The 19706-nt window shown below is 47.9% G+C and overlaps 1 protein-coding gene across 4 annotated transcripts in view; it reads left to right on the top strand.

The window, feature by feature from the left end:
* The window catches only part of dlgap2a (discs, large (Drosophila) homolog-associated protein 2a), a 100419-nt gene that overhangs the window by 403 nt on the left and 80310 nt on the right, over positions 1-19706 (top strand). For 3 of the 4 annotated variants that reach the window (XM_057058790.1, XM_057058785.1, XM_057058784.1), the window contains exons 2-3: positions 6037-6091; positions 6295-6342. In XM_057058790.1, the coding sequence (XP_056914770.1) occupies positions 6037-6091; positions 6295-6342 (103 nt within the window). The remainder of the gene's footprint in view (positions 1-6036; positions 6092-6294; positions 6343-19706) is intronic. The other variant, XM_057058786.1, reaches the window with a different exon arrangement.

Raw genomic sequence — 19706 nt, 5'->3', positions numbered from 1 at the left:
ATCCATGCTTGAAAGACTAAAGGACGTTTCTGTGACATTAAATATTGCATTTAACCCATGTCTGGCAAACAAAGCGGTGCAGGGAGAGGTGGCACCAGACTTTTTGGTTCTTTCCAACTATTGTTGCTCTTTCAGTGATATTACACAGACCTGTTATCATCTGAGCAATGTTATTTTCAAATCAAGGAACATTTTTTGAAGAAAGAGTATTTTGGCATTTCATCAGTTTCGTGCATGTCACCTTTTATTTGGGTCTCAGAAATGCGCTTGCCAGCTAAAACCTGTGATCAGTATTTCTTTTAAAATGAAATAAAGCGAACTCCTGAAACTGTTTCCACTGCCGCTGCTTCCGTTGGCTGAGGACGCTGCGGCTGTTATGGGGGCTTTCTTTGGCTGGACTGTGTCTGACAGTGTTGGGGAGCTCCGCACGGCTCAGAGAGGAGGCTGGAGCAGCAGCAACAGCAGCAGCAGCAGCAGCAGCAGAAACAGCAACAGCAGCAGCAGCAGCAGCAACAGCAGCAGCAGCACAGCAGCAGCAGCACAGCAGCAGCAGCAGCAGCAGAAACAGCAGCAGCAGCAGCAGCAACAACAGCAGCAGCAGCACAGCAGAAACAGCAGCAGCAAAAGCAGCAGCAGCAACAGCACAGCAGCAGCAGCAGCAGCAGAAACAGCAGCAGCAAAAGCAGCAACAGCAGCAGCAGCAGCAGAAACAGCAGCAGCAGCAAAAGCAGCAGCAGCAGCAGCAACAACAGCAGCAGCAGAAACAGCAGCAGCAGCAGCAACAGCAGCAGCAGCAGCAAAAGCAGCAGCGAAAGCAGCAGCAGCAGCAGCAAAAGCAGCAACAGCAGCAACAGCAGCAGCAGCAGAAACAGCAGCAACAGCAGCAGCAGCAAAAGCAGCAGCAGCAAAAGCAGCAGCAGCAGCAACAACAGCAGCAGCAGAAACAGCAGCAGCAGCAGCAACAGCAGCAGCAGCAGCAGCAACAGCAGCAGCAGCAGCAGCAACAGCAGCAGCAGCAGCAGCAGCAACAGCAGCAGCAGCAGCAGCGAAAGCAGCAGCAGCAGCAACAGCAACAGCAGCAGCAGCAGCAGCAGCAGCACCTCTGGGTCCGGCTCAGAGGGGCGGCCTGTGTGTGTGCGACGCTCCAGATTTCAGGAGGAGTGCTGACAACTGAAGTTTTGTGGGACGCCAGCAGCAAGGCTGCTGCTGCTGCTGCTGCTGCTGCTGTTGCTGCTGCTGTTGCTGCTGTTTCTGCTGCTGCTGCTGTTGCTGCTGCTGTTTCTGCTGTTTCTGCTGCTGCTGCTGCTGCTGTTGCTGATGTTTCTGCTGCTGCTGCTGTTGCTGTTGCTGATGTTTCTGCTGCTGCTGCTGCTGTTGCTGCTGCTGCTGTTGCTGCTGCTGCTGCTACTGCTGCTGTTGCTGCTGCTGCTGTGCTGCTGTTGCTGCTGCTGCTGTTGCTGCTGTTGCTGCTGCTGCTGCTGTTGCTGCTGCTGCTGTTGCTGTTGCTGCTGTTGCTGCTGTTGCTGTTGCTGCTGTTGCTGCTGCTGCTTTCGCTGCTGCTGTTGCTGTTGCTGCTGTTGCTGCTGTTGCTGTTGCTGTTGCTGCTGCTGCTGCTGTTGCTGCTGCTGTTGTTGCTGCTGTTGCTGCTGCTGCTGCTGCTGCTGCTGCTGTTGCTATTGGTGCTGTTGCTGCTGCTGTTGTTGCTGCTGTTGCTGCTGCTACAGAATCTTTGAGAGCAGCAGCTCATGAGAGCTGCTAAAAATAGAGGACTATATTCATTGCATTGATTTAGGAGCTGTGCGGAGTTATTGTCGTTCGCCGACCTTTGTGGTGATGCGCCTCTTCGGAGCAATCTTATCTTGCTCAATAATACAGAAAAGGTTTATTTTTAGGCATAAACAGACAGCGAGTTTCTTCAGAGGCACGCTGCTGCTGCTGCTGCTGCTGCTGCTGCTGCTGCTGCTGCTGCTGCTGCTGCTGCTGCTGCTGGGGGAATTCTGGTGACATAACATATGGTTCATACATGGAAACTGCATTTTCTCCTGTTTTATGATGCACGCTTGTATTTCGGGTCCCGGAAAAGGAAGTCATGTCCATCCTGTGCCAGTGGCAAATGCCGCTGCTTGAGGATGAATCCTGCTGACTGCAGGGAATGTGGCCTTTGTGTTTCCATCATTCCAAATTGATCAGAGCATGTGCGTTTAGGGTGTCCTGGATCCTTCACTGTGATGAATTTACTTTAATCCACACACAGAAAGTCACTGCTAATACTGCGGTTTGGCCATCATGTACTTCCTTTTGCCTAAAACTTCACCCAGACAAACCCCAGATGCTTTCCATCCCTTTGCTTTCCATTTCCAGGCAGTTGGAGAGGGGGACCTTTCACACCAGCAGCATCATTTCCTCCTCTCTTTTAAACCAGCCTTTCAAAAAAAAAAAAAAAAAAAAGCGTAATTACTCATAGAAAACAGCCAAACTGTCGCTCAGACCGCCATCGGCAGGAAATTTCCGGACACGAAAGAGAGGAGAGGCCTCATTAAAAGTTAGCGCTCGTCACAGAAGAGTAAAACGATGTAATTGGAGTGCTGATGCTATTTACTGGGGAAAGAACTCTGGAATGGAAGGTAGTTTCTCCGGATGATCCCAGCGCGGCTGTTCATTTGCACAAACACGTGCACAAAAATCACAGATTTGTCAGCGGGGAGCTGCTCTTGGACTACCGCTTACACGGAAATGCTTTCATCGCCCGTTTGAAGACACCCAAAAAGCTACTTCTGAGCATGCACTGGCGTCGCTCGTGTCCACGGGGGGCGAGGAACCACGGAGAATGTCTTAATCCTTCTCTGTGGCAAAGATCTCTCCACGAGCTCTCCTCAAATAGTTTATTTTTCATCTGCTCGTCGTCTGTATCCTCTTTATGTCTCTCCTATCCTGGTGGATCAGGGGCTGGGTTGCTGAGCTGGATCCTGGGCTGGGATCCTGGGCTGGATGCTGGGCTGGATCCTGGGCTGGATCCTGGGCTGGGATGCTGAGCTGGATCCTGGGCTGGGATCCTGGGCTGGGATCCTGGGCTGGATCCTGGGCTGGATCCTGGGCTGGGATGCTGAGCTGGATCCTAGGCTGGGATGCTGAGCTGGATCCTGGGCTGGGATCCTGGGCTGGATCCTGGGCTGGGATGCTTTACGGTGACGCAGAACATTGCTGGTAGATACAAAACATCAGAAAAAACACTTGTTGCTTGAATCTCCTTTTGCTACATGCTGAAAGCAAATCCTTCCCTCGAGCAACCTCAGTCAAGCCGCCTGTTCGGAAACTGTTTCCAAGGTGCTTCATGATGTGGGAGATGGTCCTGGTCCGCCTCTCTTCCTGGTCCACAATATCCCAGACCAAGTGGTTGGAACCAAGCTGGCTTTAAACCGGCTTCTGTACCGCCTCAGTGTTTTCAGTTTGAGGAAATCAGCTAAAAGTGGCTCATGCTAACCGTTCATTCTCATCCTGGAATTTGGTTCTGTCGAAGGTTTATCCCAGTTCCGGCAGTGCCGCTGCATCACATCACAGTAAACTTTATCTCCACTGTGCAAAAGCAAGACCTCTTATGTTTTCTAAAAAATGTGCTTTTGTCTTTATACAGGAGAACTCTGTGCTAACTAGCCGCCACAGTTCACGTGTAATGTAATGGTATTTGTCTTTTCAAAGCGCCCACACTCTCCTCTCCACATTTACCTCTTCAGGATCCACAAACACATTAAAAAAATAAAATAAATCACAGGCTTTTAATCAAACTCCCGCACATGCACACGCTCGTATGGCCTCATTCTCCCATTCTCTATCATCACACCTGTACTGCAGCTGTTTCCTGTATTTTTGTTGCCTTTTTCCTCTCGTTTTACTGTTTTTTCAGTTATTTTTGTGCAACCTTGGTAACAGGTGACGATGGTGAACTGGTAGCACGCTGAGTCATTTCAAACACGACACACTAAATGTGACACACGAACTTTTAAAACCGGAATTATTCCAGACATTTGGTCCAGTTGTTTGGCGGTTTTGTAATGGGGAGCGGGTGATTACGGAAGAGCCACCTTTGCAAGTCTGTGGGCCATTTTCTTTAACCTTGGATCTCCAGGACAGGGCTGTAGCATGGTTACACCTTCCATCTTGGGTGTCGTGACTTCCTGTGGCATTCAGAACACATCAAGCACAGTTTGCCGACTGAAACATTTCTCCAAACGACTGTTGACCTTTCGCGTTCTTCTTTGCGCTTCCTGTCTGGCTCTCCCAGCTCCCCATGAGTTCACCAGGGGCTGGTCTGCGTCTCAGGTCACCACCTTAGTTTAAAGATGGTTGCCCTTACCCACAATCCTCTGCTCCGCTTCTGGAGGAAAATCTACCCCATCAATTCGGTGTTTTTCATTTTTTGGGATGAAATTAGTCACAGCATGAGATTTGAGAGAGGACGTTCTCATCTGTGAGGACTGTGGGATTACAAACACCCCAAATATCAAACGCTGCTCTGTTTCCTGTCGTCCCAGTTACGTGTCCGCAGGATTGTCAATGTGCGCTTCTTAAATCCGCCTCGATCAAACCTGGCGCACAAAAGAACCTCTGCTGGTTTCAACCCAAAACGAGCTTAAAACCAGGATGCTTAACATTATTTTGGTGTGAAATTACAGCGTTTGCCTGCAGTCTTCAATCCTTTTAAAGTGTAAATGAGGGAAAGTGACAGATTTGTTTCTCTGCATCCCAAATATCACTTTTTCTTCATCGCTTGCTCACTGGACTGTTTTGTAATATATAATGAAATATGTACGATGAATAAAAGGATGTAAAAGAGCCTAGATGATAGACGCCCGCAATAGTACAGGATTAAAATCTAATATATGATAAGCCGTCTTATACTGTATTTAAAAAAACTCTGACTTCAATCCAACAATCAAGTAAAAGGACAAGTTGGTGCATTTGAAACAGGCGTAGAAGTTCTTCCAGTCTGTCCTCAGCATGAGGAAAAGTGGGAGAAATCAGTTCATCACTTCATTGGCAATGCTTTTAGACTTATCCTTGATGTGCAATCGCTAATCTTTCAGGGCCTCATTATTTACCGTATTTCCATTGGTCACAGACAAATGAAAGAAATGGCATTTTAAATCCTTCAGATTTCTTTGAGCCTCATAAATTCCTGAGGTTTCCAGTGTTTATGAAACGTGGAGTGACCAGAGGGTGCTCAAGGACCTCTTACTGTATGAAAAATGTAGTTGGCTGCTATCTTTCCAAATCCCCCCCCCCCTCCCCCGGGCGAAAAACCCCATCCGAGCTCATTTTTCCGTACCCGGCCTTCCTCTTTTCAAGCGCTGCTCTTCTATTTAATTAAAAAACCATCTGATCAGCTGTGTCCAGTCTCAGAGAAGTCGGATAAGGGTGAGACAAAGGAGCAGCGAGCGCTAGCGTAATGCTACCATGAGAACCTGGAGTAGCGGGGAAGAGGGAGAGCTCTGTTCATCCTGCAAAACTCATTTTGAGCAACAATGAGCCTGTCAGTCATGGATGAAAAGGCAGTGGCGGCTCGGGGCGTGCGCTTCCTTTTATCACAAAGTATCTGCATTTTTAGAAAAATCCGCAGAGGACACGGAGCAGCGTTTGACCACTGCAGGCTGCAATAATTGGCTGCTGTATTAAATGCCACAACTTCCTGGTGCAGTGAAGCTGCTGAGGAGGAGCTTCCACCATTAAACCTGCCCGTGACCGCCGCTTACGCTCGGCTGGATTTGTTCAGGGATTTGAAAAACCAGCTTCCTGCACAGGTACCCCCACGGGGACCAGCGTCGGGGGCTCCAGGTGCTCTGATTCCTGCAGAAAAGAAAGGACTCGGTAACTACAGGAGGCTCGTTTTGATGCAGCTGGTGCGAGCGATTGAATGCTGCCCTGTAATTGTGGTTCAAAGAGACGGCTCATTGCTCCTCCGACGAGCTTTATAAATCTACTTTCAGCTGTTTTGATATTAAAATCCTCCCCCCCCCTTTCTCCTCTCTCTCTCTCTCAAAGGTGTTACCTGGTATACTGACGAAGCACTGCTGCATCTTACCAGACAGGAACGCAGGTAAGGGCCTCCCAGCATGAGACACACCAGTTTCCACCAGTTTCCACTGCTGAAACAGGAAGTGCCAGTCAGTAGTTGGGGTTGAGGCTGATCCTCAGCGAGTGGCGGTTAGCTTCTTCTTACCTTATTTGGTGTGTGGGGGGGGGGGGGGGGGGGGGGGTGGGGTTCCCGTAATGATCACGGGCTTCTTCACATCGTTGCAGGTGTGAAGAGGTGGCTGATGAAATTGAAGAGCAGGGAGATATACTCAGGTACCTGGCCGCAGTCCGCTGCCACGCTAACCTCTCAGCCGCAGAAAAGACATGCATGCACGCTGGCTGCAACCCCATCCATCCCACTAACAGAAGCTCGCTCTCGCCCTGCACGTGCGCAACTTCTTCCATCGTATTAGAAGCTGTGTTCTGGACCCGCGTCTCTGTTTTCTGTGCAAAGCCTTGCGAGAGCGTTGCGCCCACGGCGCCTTGAGTTTCATAGATACACTTCCCAGGAAGCGAATGCACACCGTTCCCAGGCGAGAAACACTCGGAAACCCCAACGTGACCCCTGATAATAGGGCAAGAACTCATATTCTGCATTCTGAGCACTGAAATCCAGCCACTGTGTATGTTTATATTACTGAATGTGCATGTCTATATTAATGAGCACTAAGGTGCATAAAAAGATATACAAATTATAAGTCCTGTGTGTGTGTACGTGTGTGTGTGTGTGTGTGTGTGTGTGTGTGTGTGTGTTGTGTGTGTGTGTGTGTGTGTGTGTGTGTGTAGGCACAGGCATTTTACTGGTTTAAATCAAATATACACCTGTATTTGCTGAGCACCAGAAAACTGCTTCCAACAAACTCGGTGTCCCCCGACTATTTATTATGTGAGCCTTGGCATCCTGTCTCCATAGTAACCAAGCAAAAAAGTCCATGCAAAAAAAAAAGGTACAGAAGAAAAAAAAAATTTTTTCTCTCGTCTGGTGACTGGATGATGCTTGGCTGTTCCACTTTGAGGAGACGGACACGTGAAGCATCTGTGGTGCTGAAGGAGGCTTCTCAGGAGACCAGATCTGCCTCCGCTCATCAAAGGGAAAGAGTGGACGGAATAATGTGGAAAATGATGACGAGTGAGGAAGATCAGAGGAGGCTTCGACAGTAACAACCATGGAGGGATTAATTTCCAGGACTGGAGAAGATGAATGAAATACCTGTGTGTGTGTGTGTGTGTGTGTGTGTGTGTGTGTGTGTGTGTGTGTTGTGTGTGTGTGTGTGTGTGTGTGTGTGTGTGTGTGTGCGCGCGCGAGCTACAAGTATCTGTTACACTACAGCGAACAATGACTCCCTCTAGTGGTCATTTCAACTCTCTTTCTTCCAGTTTCTGTTTCTGCAGATTAAAAAAAAATCACACACATACACACACACACACACGCACACACACTGACAGAGTCTGTATGCTCTTCTCTTTTTACTGGATCTCATTTTGGTGACGAGTACTCACAAACGCACCGGTTCTATTTATAGCTGTCATTATATTTCCGGTCCTCCGGTGCCGCATTCTGAAAATAAATTCAACAGTCATCTAGCCAGTAACTCAATCGCTCAGCTTCTGGACATCGGCATTATGGTCACGCAAAGACCAGATATATCGAAGTGATGCGCTCTCGGATTTCTGATGCATGCGGCTGTATCCTGAATGCAGAGTCGATGCAACAAGATGCTGACCAGCGTGTTCTTCAGAGGCATTCCCTTTCAGGCCTTTCTGGCTTTGGAACATTCCGTTGTACCTTGAATCCATATTGCTTTGGTCTCCGTGAAGACCGACAACACCCCCAGGCCCCCCACCCAAATAAACTTCAGCCATGTAAAGATAAACCAAAGAACCGCTGTTGACTTACGCGCATATAAATACATGTCATTTTTGTCATCAGCTCGCCACACCTGGCTGTTTTGTGCCAGGATAACGTACGAGGTTTTTTGTCTGATATATGTTGCCATGGAAACAAGCTGGCCTGGAGGGGGTGCAAAAGAGATGCTAGAGAGCGAGACTGAAAGAGATGGAGATCAACGCGTCCGTGAACTCTCCTCTGGTGATCATTCAGTTCTGCGCATTCCAAATTGAAAAGTGTCTCCTCGTCCCGAGGCGCTCCTCACTGCACCTGACTTCCTCAGCAACAGCACCTGTCACCGCGGGCACCCCCCCACCCCCGCAGTGAAGCTCCCGGACGCCACAGTGGTGCAGCAGCAGCCTCATCATGCGGCCGGTCGGGAGCCGAGCTCCTACTCTCCGTTTATCTTCTCAAGCCTGCGAGAGGATGCACATGGAAGCACTCAGCATCCATCCAGCCTCAGCGCGCACGCGGGTTGCTCATGATATGAACCAGTAAGAAAACAACAGGCAAAGAAGCAGTGGACTTACTTCCTGTCCTTGCCACAGCTCTCGGAGGGTTGATGGAATGGTGGCAAACTTGCAAAAACTAAAATGACAAGCGGGGTCCTCTCAAGGGTCGCGCGGCGGCCATGAGCGTAAAATCAATGTGCGACATCGGCGAGTAAAAAAGTGAGTAATGCCATGAAAATCAGCATAAAGATAGTGGCACAAGTGCGTGTCCGTGTGCAACGGCCTGTTTCTACGCATATGTGGGGTCCAGCTGTTTAAGCATGGTAACGTTAAGATAGCTGCAGTATGTGAGACACTATATTCGTGCTGGAGGCCTTCAGCTCCTCATTTCTGCTTTCCTCCTGACTCCTGTAGTTGATAGTGAGTCCTGCGCTATCTCTCCTCCTCAGCCTCCTTAGTCTCCCTCCGCCATGAGTCGGTGCCCTAGAGCCCCGCAGCCCCATCACAGCTCTCTCCTCCTCCTCTGCGCTCCCCAGGCGTAGCCACTGGACCGCTACGAGAGCGGGGAGCTGTGAAAGATAGCCTCTCTCCCTCCAGGTCTCCGTTTCTCGGCAACCGCTCTGCCGCAGCCACAAATTGATTGTAAACAGATATGACACAGAAGCGCCGTAGATTCGAGGGAAAAATCAACAACCTGTTTATTTTTCCTTCTGAAATTGGGCACTGATGTGGGCGACTGTGTCCAGGTGCAAATCGGTGTTTATTTGCGTGATTCCACGAATGCTAACAGCGATACGGCAAGGGCGATGCTGGGGATGTCAGATTTTTGGAGGTGAGGCCAGTCGGCACCGCGTAGATGTTGCTGGCTGTGTTTGTTTGGGGCCTTTTTCCGGCACCTTCTCGGCGTGCCGGTACCCCGGAGCACATGATCCATCTTCCTGCTCTCCTATACCTGAACCGCTCGTCTCCGACGCACCGAGGGCGCGTTTTGATTAAATCTACAGTCGTCCCCATTTCCTCGTTGCTCATTAGCAATGAATGATGGCAGCAAATGGAAGTAAACTGCAGGTGTGCCGGTTGTTGCTGCTCTGCCGACAAACGTTTAAATGACTTTTTGACCGTTTAGATCACGGTAATGAGGAAGGTGCGGATTCTGGCAGAGAAGCACCGTCTCGTTAAACAGAGTGTCCTGATATATCTGATGATTGATTTCGACATTTCTGCTGATACAATAGAGTCTGACAGGAGAAGAAGGTCGATGCTAACGCTGGCGCCGCTTTAGCAAAGGAACTAACTAACAGCACTGTTTGTGGCCTCTGGGACTTCTCAGGTGAAGTTTCTCATCTCTGTAGACACCAGATTAATCTGCGCCTTGCAGCTTTGCAGTATCAGTTTTAATCCATTTCTGGAAGTAACCTTATTGTGAAGAACAATACCTTCAACTTGGGAGTAGAGTTTGAAACCAGAAGATATTGAGGCAATTTCTTTCTCTCCACAGCCCACATCATCCTGGACAGAAGCCTTTTCCCCATCTGGTCTCCTAAAACTGTTGTGTGATTGGCCAGAAACACAGAGTGGGCGGGGCTAATGCCAGAGAGTGGAAATGCCATCCGCCTATGGTGCAGGGTGGGCCACATATCATGTTTTTCCAATCTTCTCGTGTCCAATTCTGGTGCGAATTATAACCTCACTGTCGTGTTCTACGATGACAGGAGCGGCGCTGGTGTGGTCTCCCGCTGCTGTAGCCCATCTTTTTCAAGGTTGGACTGCTGACCATCTGTCTGTCTGTCCATTCTCTAACCTCTCATGACAAGGCATTTTTGATGGTTTGTGTTTTGCCACACTCAGAGTCTCCTCATCCCCCATTCTTCCCCATTTTGATGCTCAGTTTGGACGTCTACATGCCTAAACGCACTGAGTTGCAGCCGTGGGATTGGCTGATTAGCTATTTGTGTTAACAAGCAACTGTTAACAGCTGGAAGTGGGAACAAAACCTGTAATGCATACATTTCTTCTCTTGCTGTCCTACAGATTGCAGGGGTCTGATCACTTTCTACTGAAAGAGAAGTCTCTTTAGCCATCAGGCTGCATTACTGTCATTTTACCCCTGACCTCAGGTCAGATTTAGGCCTTCGTCTGTGAAATAGCAGAGACTGGCTCTGCTAACAGAATCAGTGTGTTTTCAAAGGAACTGACATTTCCTGCTGACGGGGCTTTAGCCAGCAGCTTAGCCGCCGTTTGTCTGGAGATGATGGCTGTAATGGCGTTCGTGTGGACTTCAGAACAAACACAACGGAGACGGTCTAACACCCTCCTGTGGGTTTGTTATGCCTACTTTGATCTTGGCTGATGAAGAATAAAAGTACTTAGTGGCATAAGGTGGATTTGACAGTGTTTCCAGTTGATGGGTGTTGGACCCCCAGATGTGGCAAGATGCTTTAAAGTGAGAGAAACAACCAAAATGGAACGCAATCTTAGGGCGCGTCTGTCTCCACTCTTCTTGGCGTCTTGCTGGCTGCTCTCCAGGGAGCTTGTGGTACTGCTAGCTGTTCTCTCCAGGACTTTCCTAGCTAGCTAATTAGCCTCATAGCTAGCAGCTCGGTGAAGGTGGAGGGTTTATACGGTGTGTTCTCTTGACAAAGATACTGAAAATGTACCATTCTTTATCAGTTTTTAAACCTAAAGAAGCCTTTCAGCTCAGAGGTTAAACTTGTTCAGGAAACTAAGAGAAGTGCTGGCGATTTGAAAATCATGGTAGGACCGAGATGACCAAGAACCACAGCAAGGGTTCTTCCATTGAACCTGTTCCCGTCCTTGGATTATAAAGGAGTAATGTGCGATACACTGGCTCACCGCAAGAGGGCGTTTGAGACGCATTAGCTTCATATTAGTGAATATTATATAATCTACTAATTTGGACTGGAACTAGAGGTTTATTTCCAGGTGAACTAATGTCTCTAAAAACTTGCTCCTGAACTGTTTTTCTCTACCTTCTCCTTACCATATACCTCTATCTCTGAGCCGATAAGGCCTTTCAGATGATACCAGGCACTTGTGCTCTTAGACGTCTCACGTCCAGTAAAATAACATTTGCTGGATCTGTCGTGTTTATGCCCAAGGGGCCGACTCTCCTCGGCTGCTCCACCTCAGCCATCAGGAACAAACAGTGTATTAATATTCCTTTTTAGCAACCGTTTGTACTGACACGCCGTTTGGACACATCGGCGCGCTCATAGATCCGGGCGCTTTATGACAGTTTTATCTAGATTTTCTTTCTTTGATCCTGGACTGGAATCCCTTAGCATGGCGTAGCTCCTCATCCTGCAGCAGCTTATTGCTGACGTAACATAAAGAAAATCGTGGCTCAGGCTTCTGTCCTGATTTATTGTCTCTGTCATGGACATGGTCATAATTTTGGGCTGCGTGAATAATCTGTAATGGTCTCTCTGATGGCGCCACAACCTACTATACTTAAATGCGATTGGTCGAACCCGAAAGCAGCACTAGCATCATCTATAGCGACCTGTCGCCTCCTCAGGGAGGTCCGACTGAGCACCAAGCTCAGAGGCAAATATTGTTCTTTTCAGAGGAAGAGCTTGTGAAAGCAGAAGTTCTCCTAAAGCAATAAAGCCCAGGCAGTCATGAAGACAGATGGAGGTCTCCGCTCGCATCCTGCGTGTCCAATGGCGCAGGCCTGGAAAAGACCCCGCTGGGACCACCCCCAGGGGGAGACACACACGGGACTCTGATTAGGACGGCAATAATAGTGTTTTCCCGTCAGCAGAATAGTGTGTGGGCCTCGGAGAGAGAGGCGCCTCATTATAGCCAATAAGTGTGCAAAGCTCAGAATCACGTTTCAGAACGGAAACATCTGGCCAGAGGATGTAAAGTGGCAGCAGGTAAACGGCTCATGCGTCGTATTCACGGTAAATCTTTGGCTCGGCAGAGACATCAAACAGCTTTTCATCTTTTTGTGTGATTACGGAAGCTGATATAGGAGACATTGAGATGATGGCACACAGAGGGTGGATTTAAGTCCACACATTAAAGGAAAAGTCAGTTTCTACAGCAACATTGTAAAAAAAACAACAGTGTTTGAAGATATTTCTATGAATATTGACCCACGATGAGGCCACCACCTCTGTCGTTCAATGCTGGGTCTCACCACTAGGTGGTGCCAAATCCCACACTGCACTTTTAAATGAAGGCATCTGTCTGAACCAGGTGGGGTTTTTAAATTTTGGGTTAAGGTTTCTATTTTTAGTAAAGAAATAATCCTAAATAACGTTTTAACCTGGATGCGAAGCCCACGAATAAGCTTTTATCAAAGAGACACACAGAAAACTGACTAAATCATCTCTCCTGATGTCAGGCCTCAGTTGTTGTGAATCATATTAAAGTAGATTAATTAGGTTTTTTTTAATGTCTGTTGACTACATCTGCTCCTTTTCCCTGCTGTGTGCTGCTATTCTTGTCGCTTCACAGCAGCTCCAACCATAACTGTTCCTCAGCAGCGATTGTCTCCGATGAGTGAAACAACTTTATAATGAAGGCTTTTCTTTTCCCACTTCATCCCCGTTGCTGCAGCCCATGCATCACCTGCTGCCGATGATGTCGCATCTGCATGCGCTTCATTTTCTGCCCCACCAGGCTCATGCATTATTGAACGAGTGCGAGTCCGAGCCTGCTAAAATCAGAGGGCAGCGTTTTATCTCTCGCCTCTGTTTTCCCCAGCTGTGGGGGCTGCGGGGTCTTTAATTGCACCGTCTGAGCCCACAGTGACTCTGCATCCTTTGTCTTGCTTGGAGCAGCATAATTCATTCAGATTTATAGTGTGTGTCTTTAGCGTGTGTGTACCTGCTGTTTTACACAGAATGGTCGTTAGGAAGGCAGCCCAATATGTATCAATACCTTCAATATTGACGGGTTGGGCTTAAACTTGCACAGGCCTCGGAGTCCAACGAGAACGGCGGATTCTAGGAAACTGGCCACACGGAGAGCTGCAAACTCTCTCAAAGGCTTCATGGAAATATGGTTTTTTGGGCGGCTGTTGGTGCTGCAGGCAGGAACAAGACTGATTCCCTCCTCTGCAGACGTTGCACCGTAAGACCAAGAGATGGTGCTGTGTTTCTTAACAGTAGACACACACACACACACCACACACACACACACACACACACACACACACACACACACACACACACACACACATTCTTGTACCGCAATTTTTGCGAGGACTTTCATAGACAATTTATTAAGCAGCTCCCTACTCGAACTCTAACCATCCCAACTAACAAAAGCTTAACTCTCAAACAGTCTTTTGAAGTTTTGAGGATGCACCTAAACATCCCCACTTCCCAAAAATGTCATCACCTTCTTCAGATCCTGCAGCATCCTCTGCAGCTGCACCATTTTTTTTTAAACCTCATGTCATCACCTACAGGGTGTATTTTGGTACTCGATATGTAGCAAGTACAAGAACACACACACACACACACACACACACAATACAGGTCACCTATGCTGCTTAGCATTCACCTTCCGTGCACTGTATCTTTAGTCTGCAGGCCTGAGAGGGTGAATCTCTGGCTGCTGCAAATCCATTTTTCTTTTTTTTGCGTTAGATGTGCATCATTTTCACACAGCACCGAGTGCCGGGGGAGGAAACCAGCTTTGGATACGGTCTAGCGGAGCGGAGACCCGGGACCCATGAGCCATTCAATCTGCGTGCCGTCACAACACGTCAGGTGGACGCCTAAGCCGCTCCAGCAGGCTCCGCGCACACCGACAACTATTTAAGGAGTTTCTAACAGCCTGCCTAAACAGTGCAAGGTCAACACTCGCAGTGATAAGAGGGGGGAATTGAGCAGGCGGCCGGCGTGGCGTGAACACTCGGGATAATTGAAACAGGGAGGGTGACAGACGTGGCTGCGGGGTCGGTGGAGGATGGGCCTGTGTTTTCTCTCTTACACAATATTTGCTGTCATCATGTTTATTATTCATAGCGTTTCGACTGCACCGAAGCACCTGGACCACCTCAAAATTGAGGAAATTAATCACTGCAGTGACACCCTTTTATAGCTATCAGGCAGAGCCAGGAAGTGTCCGGAGTCAGCATGAAAGACAATTTATATAGTTTCATTATTAATAAGCTCCCTTTTACCTAAGCTGGGGATTTCCTGGCACAGAAGAATAAGGGCACAAGTGCAACCATGTGAAAACTCCAGATAATTAGAGGAGCCAGGCTAAGTTCCTGCAGCATCCTCTGCAGCTGCAGCTAAACCTCATGGTCACCTCAGGGGGGACAGAAATGTTTTCTCGCCGATAACAGCAACATGGGTGTTTTCTCATTTAATCCAGAAGGGTTATCTCACCCTTCCAATCAGGTGTTGTGTTCCGCCCAAGCTGCTCGGGGAGGGGGGGGGGATTAGGGAAACAGGTCAGGTGTGAAGAGTTCCTCTCAGGAAGATTGTTCCCACACACCATGTCACCCATCATTCCCAGCCAGCTTTAGTAATGGAGCAAGGTTCCATGCTGAGGAAGCACGAGCAGGCTGGAGATGGATGTTCAGCCCTGACCAGAAGTCCAGAGGGTTGATGGGACACGAAGAGGGCCCGCATGGATCTGTGGAGCGTTTTTGGGGAATGGCATGTTTACTTCATTTGTCACCTCCTTCTGGTTACCATCACGAGGTGCCCGGGCCCAAATCCATTTCCCAATCCTCACGATTCAGCACTTGACCTTGAGATGATCTCTCAGCCCAGCTGTTTTTATTCCCACAATGATCATCGCCGTCATCTCTGCTGCGTTTTTTTGCCTGAAATGGTGCAGATCCGGAGCTCCCAGGAAGGGATCTGCCCACACCTGCAAAAATCCAGCCATTCTTTATTGTAGTTTTAGGTCTGAACTTGTTCTTCTTTTCACTTTCATTCAGTTGTATTTCCGCATCTATCCTCTAGGGGGAGCTGTGATCTTTTATCCAAAGCTTTGTTTGAATAAAATCCCACTATACTAATGGAACACACACACACACACACACACACACACACACACACACACACACACAACACACACACACACACACACACACACACACACACACACACACACACACACACGCACACACGGTTGCTCATATTATATGTGACCCCTGAAGGAAGATTTTAATTACAGGGGAGTGCTTTTTTTCTGAGTGCTTGTGTTTCTGACAGTGCCAGCAGATAGAAAAAACAGCCGTTATCAGAACAGTGGGGAAATATAAAATTTGAGGATTACAGCGAGTCCTTGTAGAGTTCCAGCCTTTTTCTGACAGGGCAAGTTTGGTATATATATTTTTTTCTTCAGAAGTTGAAGTGGGGGCAGTCGCACGTTGACACCCACAAACTGAAACTCAGGCTGAGGTGCGGCCTAAACTCGCCCCCAGTTTCCCGGTTTCCTTCTTTTGCGTGAAGCCACATTCACTCGTGGCACGCGGCTGTCGTGCGGTTGAGTTTACTTGTCGCCATTTGGTGCGTTTGAGCGGAACAGGCGGATCAGCATGAGAGCACAGACGGGGGGTCGAGATGGACGGAAACAGGAGGGAAAAGAGACTTTGCGGGGAAAGAGAATCGAAAAAGACAGGTTTTGTGGAGGAAGATGCGTCTCTGGTACAGGCGTGACAACAGCATGGAGAACTTTTATGAACTGTATGGACGCAGATTTTCTACATCCCCGTTTAAAGCAGCACGTTTGGGCTGCAAAGAAGCCTTAAAACGTGCAATAATGCCGTTGTAGTTTGTGGCGTAGTCATTTCACGACCCCTCGTGGCATTTGTTCACAAATGAGCCTCCATCATGTCAGACTTCTGCACATTTTTACCATTTTTTTAATCACTTTGTAGGTTTTTGTAGTCGTCCTGGTCACTCTGGGTGGTATTTCTATTTCTCCTGTTGCAGCTCCTTTAAAACTAAAAAACAACCAAAAACGTGATCATCATTCAGATGTTTGGGCGTCATGTTGGTTGAGTCCATCTGTGGTAACTGTAACATTGGGGGGGACTCAGGTCTGGTATGGCTGCTGACAATCTGAACAAGGACTAAACTATGAGAAGATTTCAAGAGGTCGGCCGTCACTGTGGAGCCAATCTGAGCTTTTTGAAAGGGAGGCCAAACAGATGTGTCTCCTCAGGAAAAGTTATTGAATGTAGACGGAGTTTGTAAAAGATAAAAGCACCTTAAGCCTCTCCTGAAGGCTGTAACTGCTGCTAAAGGTACTTTAGCTGCCTACTGAGAAAAAGGGTACGAATAAGCATTTATATCTATTTTTAAGTGTTTCATCTTAAGGCTGCAACACAACTTTTATGTAAAGGAGTGAAAATGTCTAAAAACCTCGCCTTGACTATGATGAATGTAGTTAAATGTGTTAAAAGCTTGGTATTTATCAGGCTAATGCAGAGCTTAACCTCAGTTTACTGTATGTTAATGAGACCACTTAAAGTTTGGACAAAAACATTTTTCAAAGCGGCGTCTCTTCAGAAGTGTTCGTCAATAAGTATCATTCTTCTTTGTTCATCCTCATCACCAGCTCCAGCTGAAATGCTGCTGGAGCTGGAGATTTTGGAAGTGCAGACACTGGCGGTGGAAATTAGCGGCGAGGATCTTTGATGGCGCCCGTCTCTCTCTCTTCTTCTCTGCTTTCATTCACCCACTCGCGGCTCTGCATTATAGATAAGTCAGGGTGTGTTCACGGCATTTTCCCCAGGATAACTTTCCCCCCAGAAATAGGAGGCGCTACCTTTGGTTTGGTGCAAGCCTCGAGGTTTCCATGGTTACGCAGCGAACCGATTTTGGGCCAAATTTGTGACATTTGTAAATTCTTCTTTGGTCTCTTTTTCAAACCTGCAGCTTTTATGTGACAGCGTCAGAAAGGTTGTTTCTTTATCGCGTTTTTCTCTCCTGTGGAGTGAAACAGCAACAGTGAGGATAACAGTCACTTTGAAAAATAAAGAGGAGCACTCACAGACGCTGGGAGAGTTCCTATGAAAAATGGAAGAAAAGCAGCAGACTGAGCTGACATTTTCCTTTCTTTTCTAGGTTAGGGCCTTTGAAGAAATATGAGATATGATGAAATATGTTACCTCCGCACTGGAAAGGAGCGAACAGCTTCCATCTATGCACCTCCTTATAAATGGAAACATTAATGTATAGAGTGACTTAAGTGCTAGCTAACATTCGTGTTAATCATCCTTTGTAAGTGTTGCTGTGATGCCGGACTCCTTTACGTGGACTAACTGCGTAATCACTTGTCCCACTTCTGTTAACGTGACATCTTCTTCTTCATCCATTCGTTTTATGGAAGTCAGACAGTCCATCTTTGGATTCAACTCTTGCTCGTGTGTAAAGAAGTGAATCACTCTTATCCTCTTTTGACCAACACACTGACGATTTAGGTTTATTGTCTGACTGGAATCCAGCTGCTCCACCAGTGTCTCACCTTCAGCGACAGTAAGTAACTGCCTGTTGTGATGCTCCTGATGGGCACCGGATGTGTGTTTTTGGTGTTCCAGTGGAGAATCAATACTGCTTCAGTCAGATTCTTGATGCTCCGTTTGGACCTCTAACCTAACCATACCTGTGGGCATACAAACACCCTTCCTTCCCAGCTGTATCCACCTGGAAAACCCAGACGGAGCATCGATCTGATATTCTCCAAGGCTGATTTACATCCTCCAACAAAAGCTCCCGTGAGGATAACGAATTCACCACCCAGCGCAGCATAAAGGACACATTTGTATTCGGCACGTCTCTGTTGTGATTTTCCACATTGTTTATTCTCCACAAGTCTTTTTTTTTTGTTGTTCCGGAGTGAGTCGGCGCATTATTTTCATGTTATGCACCGCTGCTGCAAATTGTCTCAGATGTCCTAGCTTAAAAAACAAGCTGCCTCTCTGCGTGTTTGCAGAGTCTGAGCTCCCTTTCCACGGCCTGCCCTTTAATGCGATCCCCGTGACACTATGTCTGCTGCTGCTAATATTCAATAAGTACAGGCAAATAGACACAGGGTTTACCATGGCGATAAGAGGACGGATGTTGTCTGCATGAGGGAGCACGACAGTGCGTCCTCAGTGTGGAAATATAAGCGCTTTTCCACACGGCGGTACAACAGCGACGCGACTTTAGCCCGCGAGGTAGCACGGAGCAGCTTTGTAAAGTTGTTTTCCCCAATCGGAGGAATTAATTTCCCTTGTCAGAAGCTGAAAGGAGGCTTAATTCCATAAACAAGACAAACAACATCGATACACATCATATTAGCGCAAATCCAACTCGCAGGAGGACGCGTCTGTCTGCGAACGTGTTCCTGCGTTATCGCCGGGCCAGCTGCCGAGTGGCTGCGCTGTTTCACGCTGATTCTAATCACGCCGGAGGAAGTCAAGCGTGAAGGTTCCACCTGTGTGCACAGTTGTGTTGTAACAGGTCAAGCTGGTTTAAACGTGAGCATTGGAGGTCTCGTGGATATTAATCAGGTGATCAGGCAGCAGCAGGGTTTACGACAAGGGAAGTCATCCAAACCATAATGACCCCAGTGATCTGATCTTTCCTGTTGTCAGTAGCAGATGCTAACCTGGTTCACATACTGTATGTGTTCATGGAACGGCTTCTAAATTGCTCCAGAGTCTCCGAGATCATTTAGTTTCCTCGTTATTTACTTTACTTCAGCCTCCTATTGGCACTTACTCAATTAGACAAGATGGTAAAGAACATTCACACAGAATATGAAAGTCCCAGCATTCTTAGCTAGAGGATGCTAACAAATCTGCACGGGGTGGCTGTGGGACTCATGCGGCTTAACGTAGCGTAGCACCTGTAGCAGCTCTGAACAGATGGACGGAAGGTCGAAGGCCTCACAGGAAGGAGTCAAACCAAAACCGTTAAATGAGTTTTTCTAAATGTCAGGAAGCCAGTAATTATGCATCCGGTTGCTAATGGTGGTGCAGGTTGCAAGTTAGCAAGAAAGGCCATCGCAGCACCCCAATTCCACCTCTGTCATGCACAGAACCTTCTCCTGATGCCGTCATCCAAAAACGTCCACCTTCATGCAGCAAACATTTCGGCTATTTTTAGCATTGGAAACATTTCGTTGGCGTTATTGAGCACCACTGAGAGAAGAGACATGAAATACAGGATCGAGGTGGCGTCCACGGCTTTAGAGGCGGACTTTGAAATTCTGTCAAAACTCTAAATGGTTCCCTGTCGGAGGCAGCCCATAATAAGTCGGGCGATAAAGCGGCCGCTCCGCTCGGAGCGATTGCTCTGAACAAA

Source organism: Takifugu flavidus, chromosome 16 (assembly GCF_003711565.1).
Source record: "Takifugu flavidus isolate HTHZ2018 chromosome 16, ASM371156v2, whole genome shotgun sequence".
In the NCBI taxonomy this organism is placed as follows: Eukaryota; Metazoa; Chordata; class Actinopteri; order Tetraodontiformes; family Tetraodontidae; genus Takifugu; species Takifugu flavidus.
This window is presented reverse-complemented; position numbering and strand designations above follow the sequence as displayed.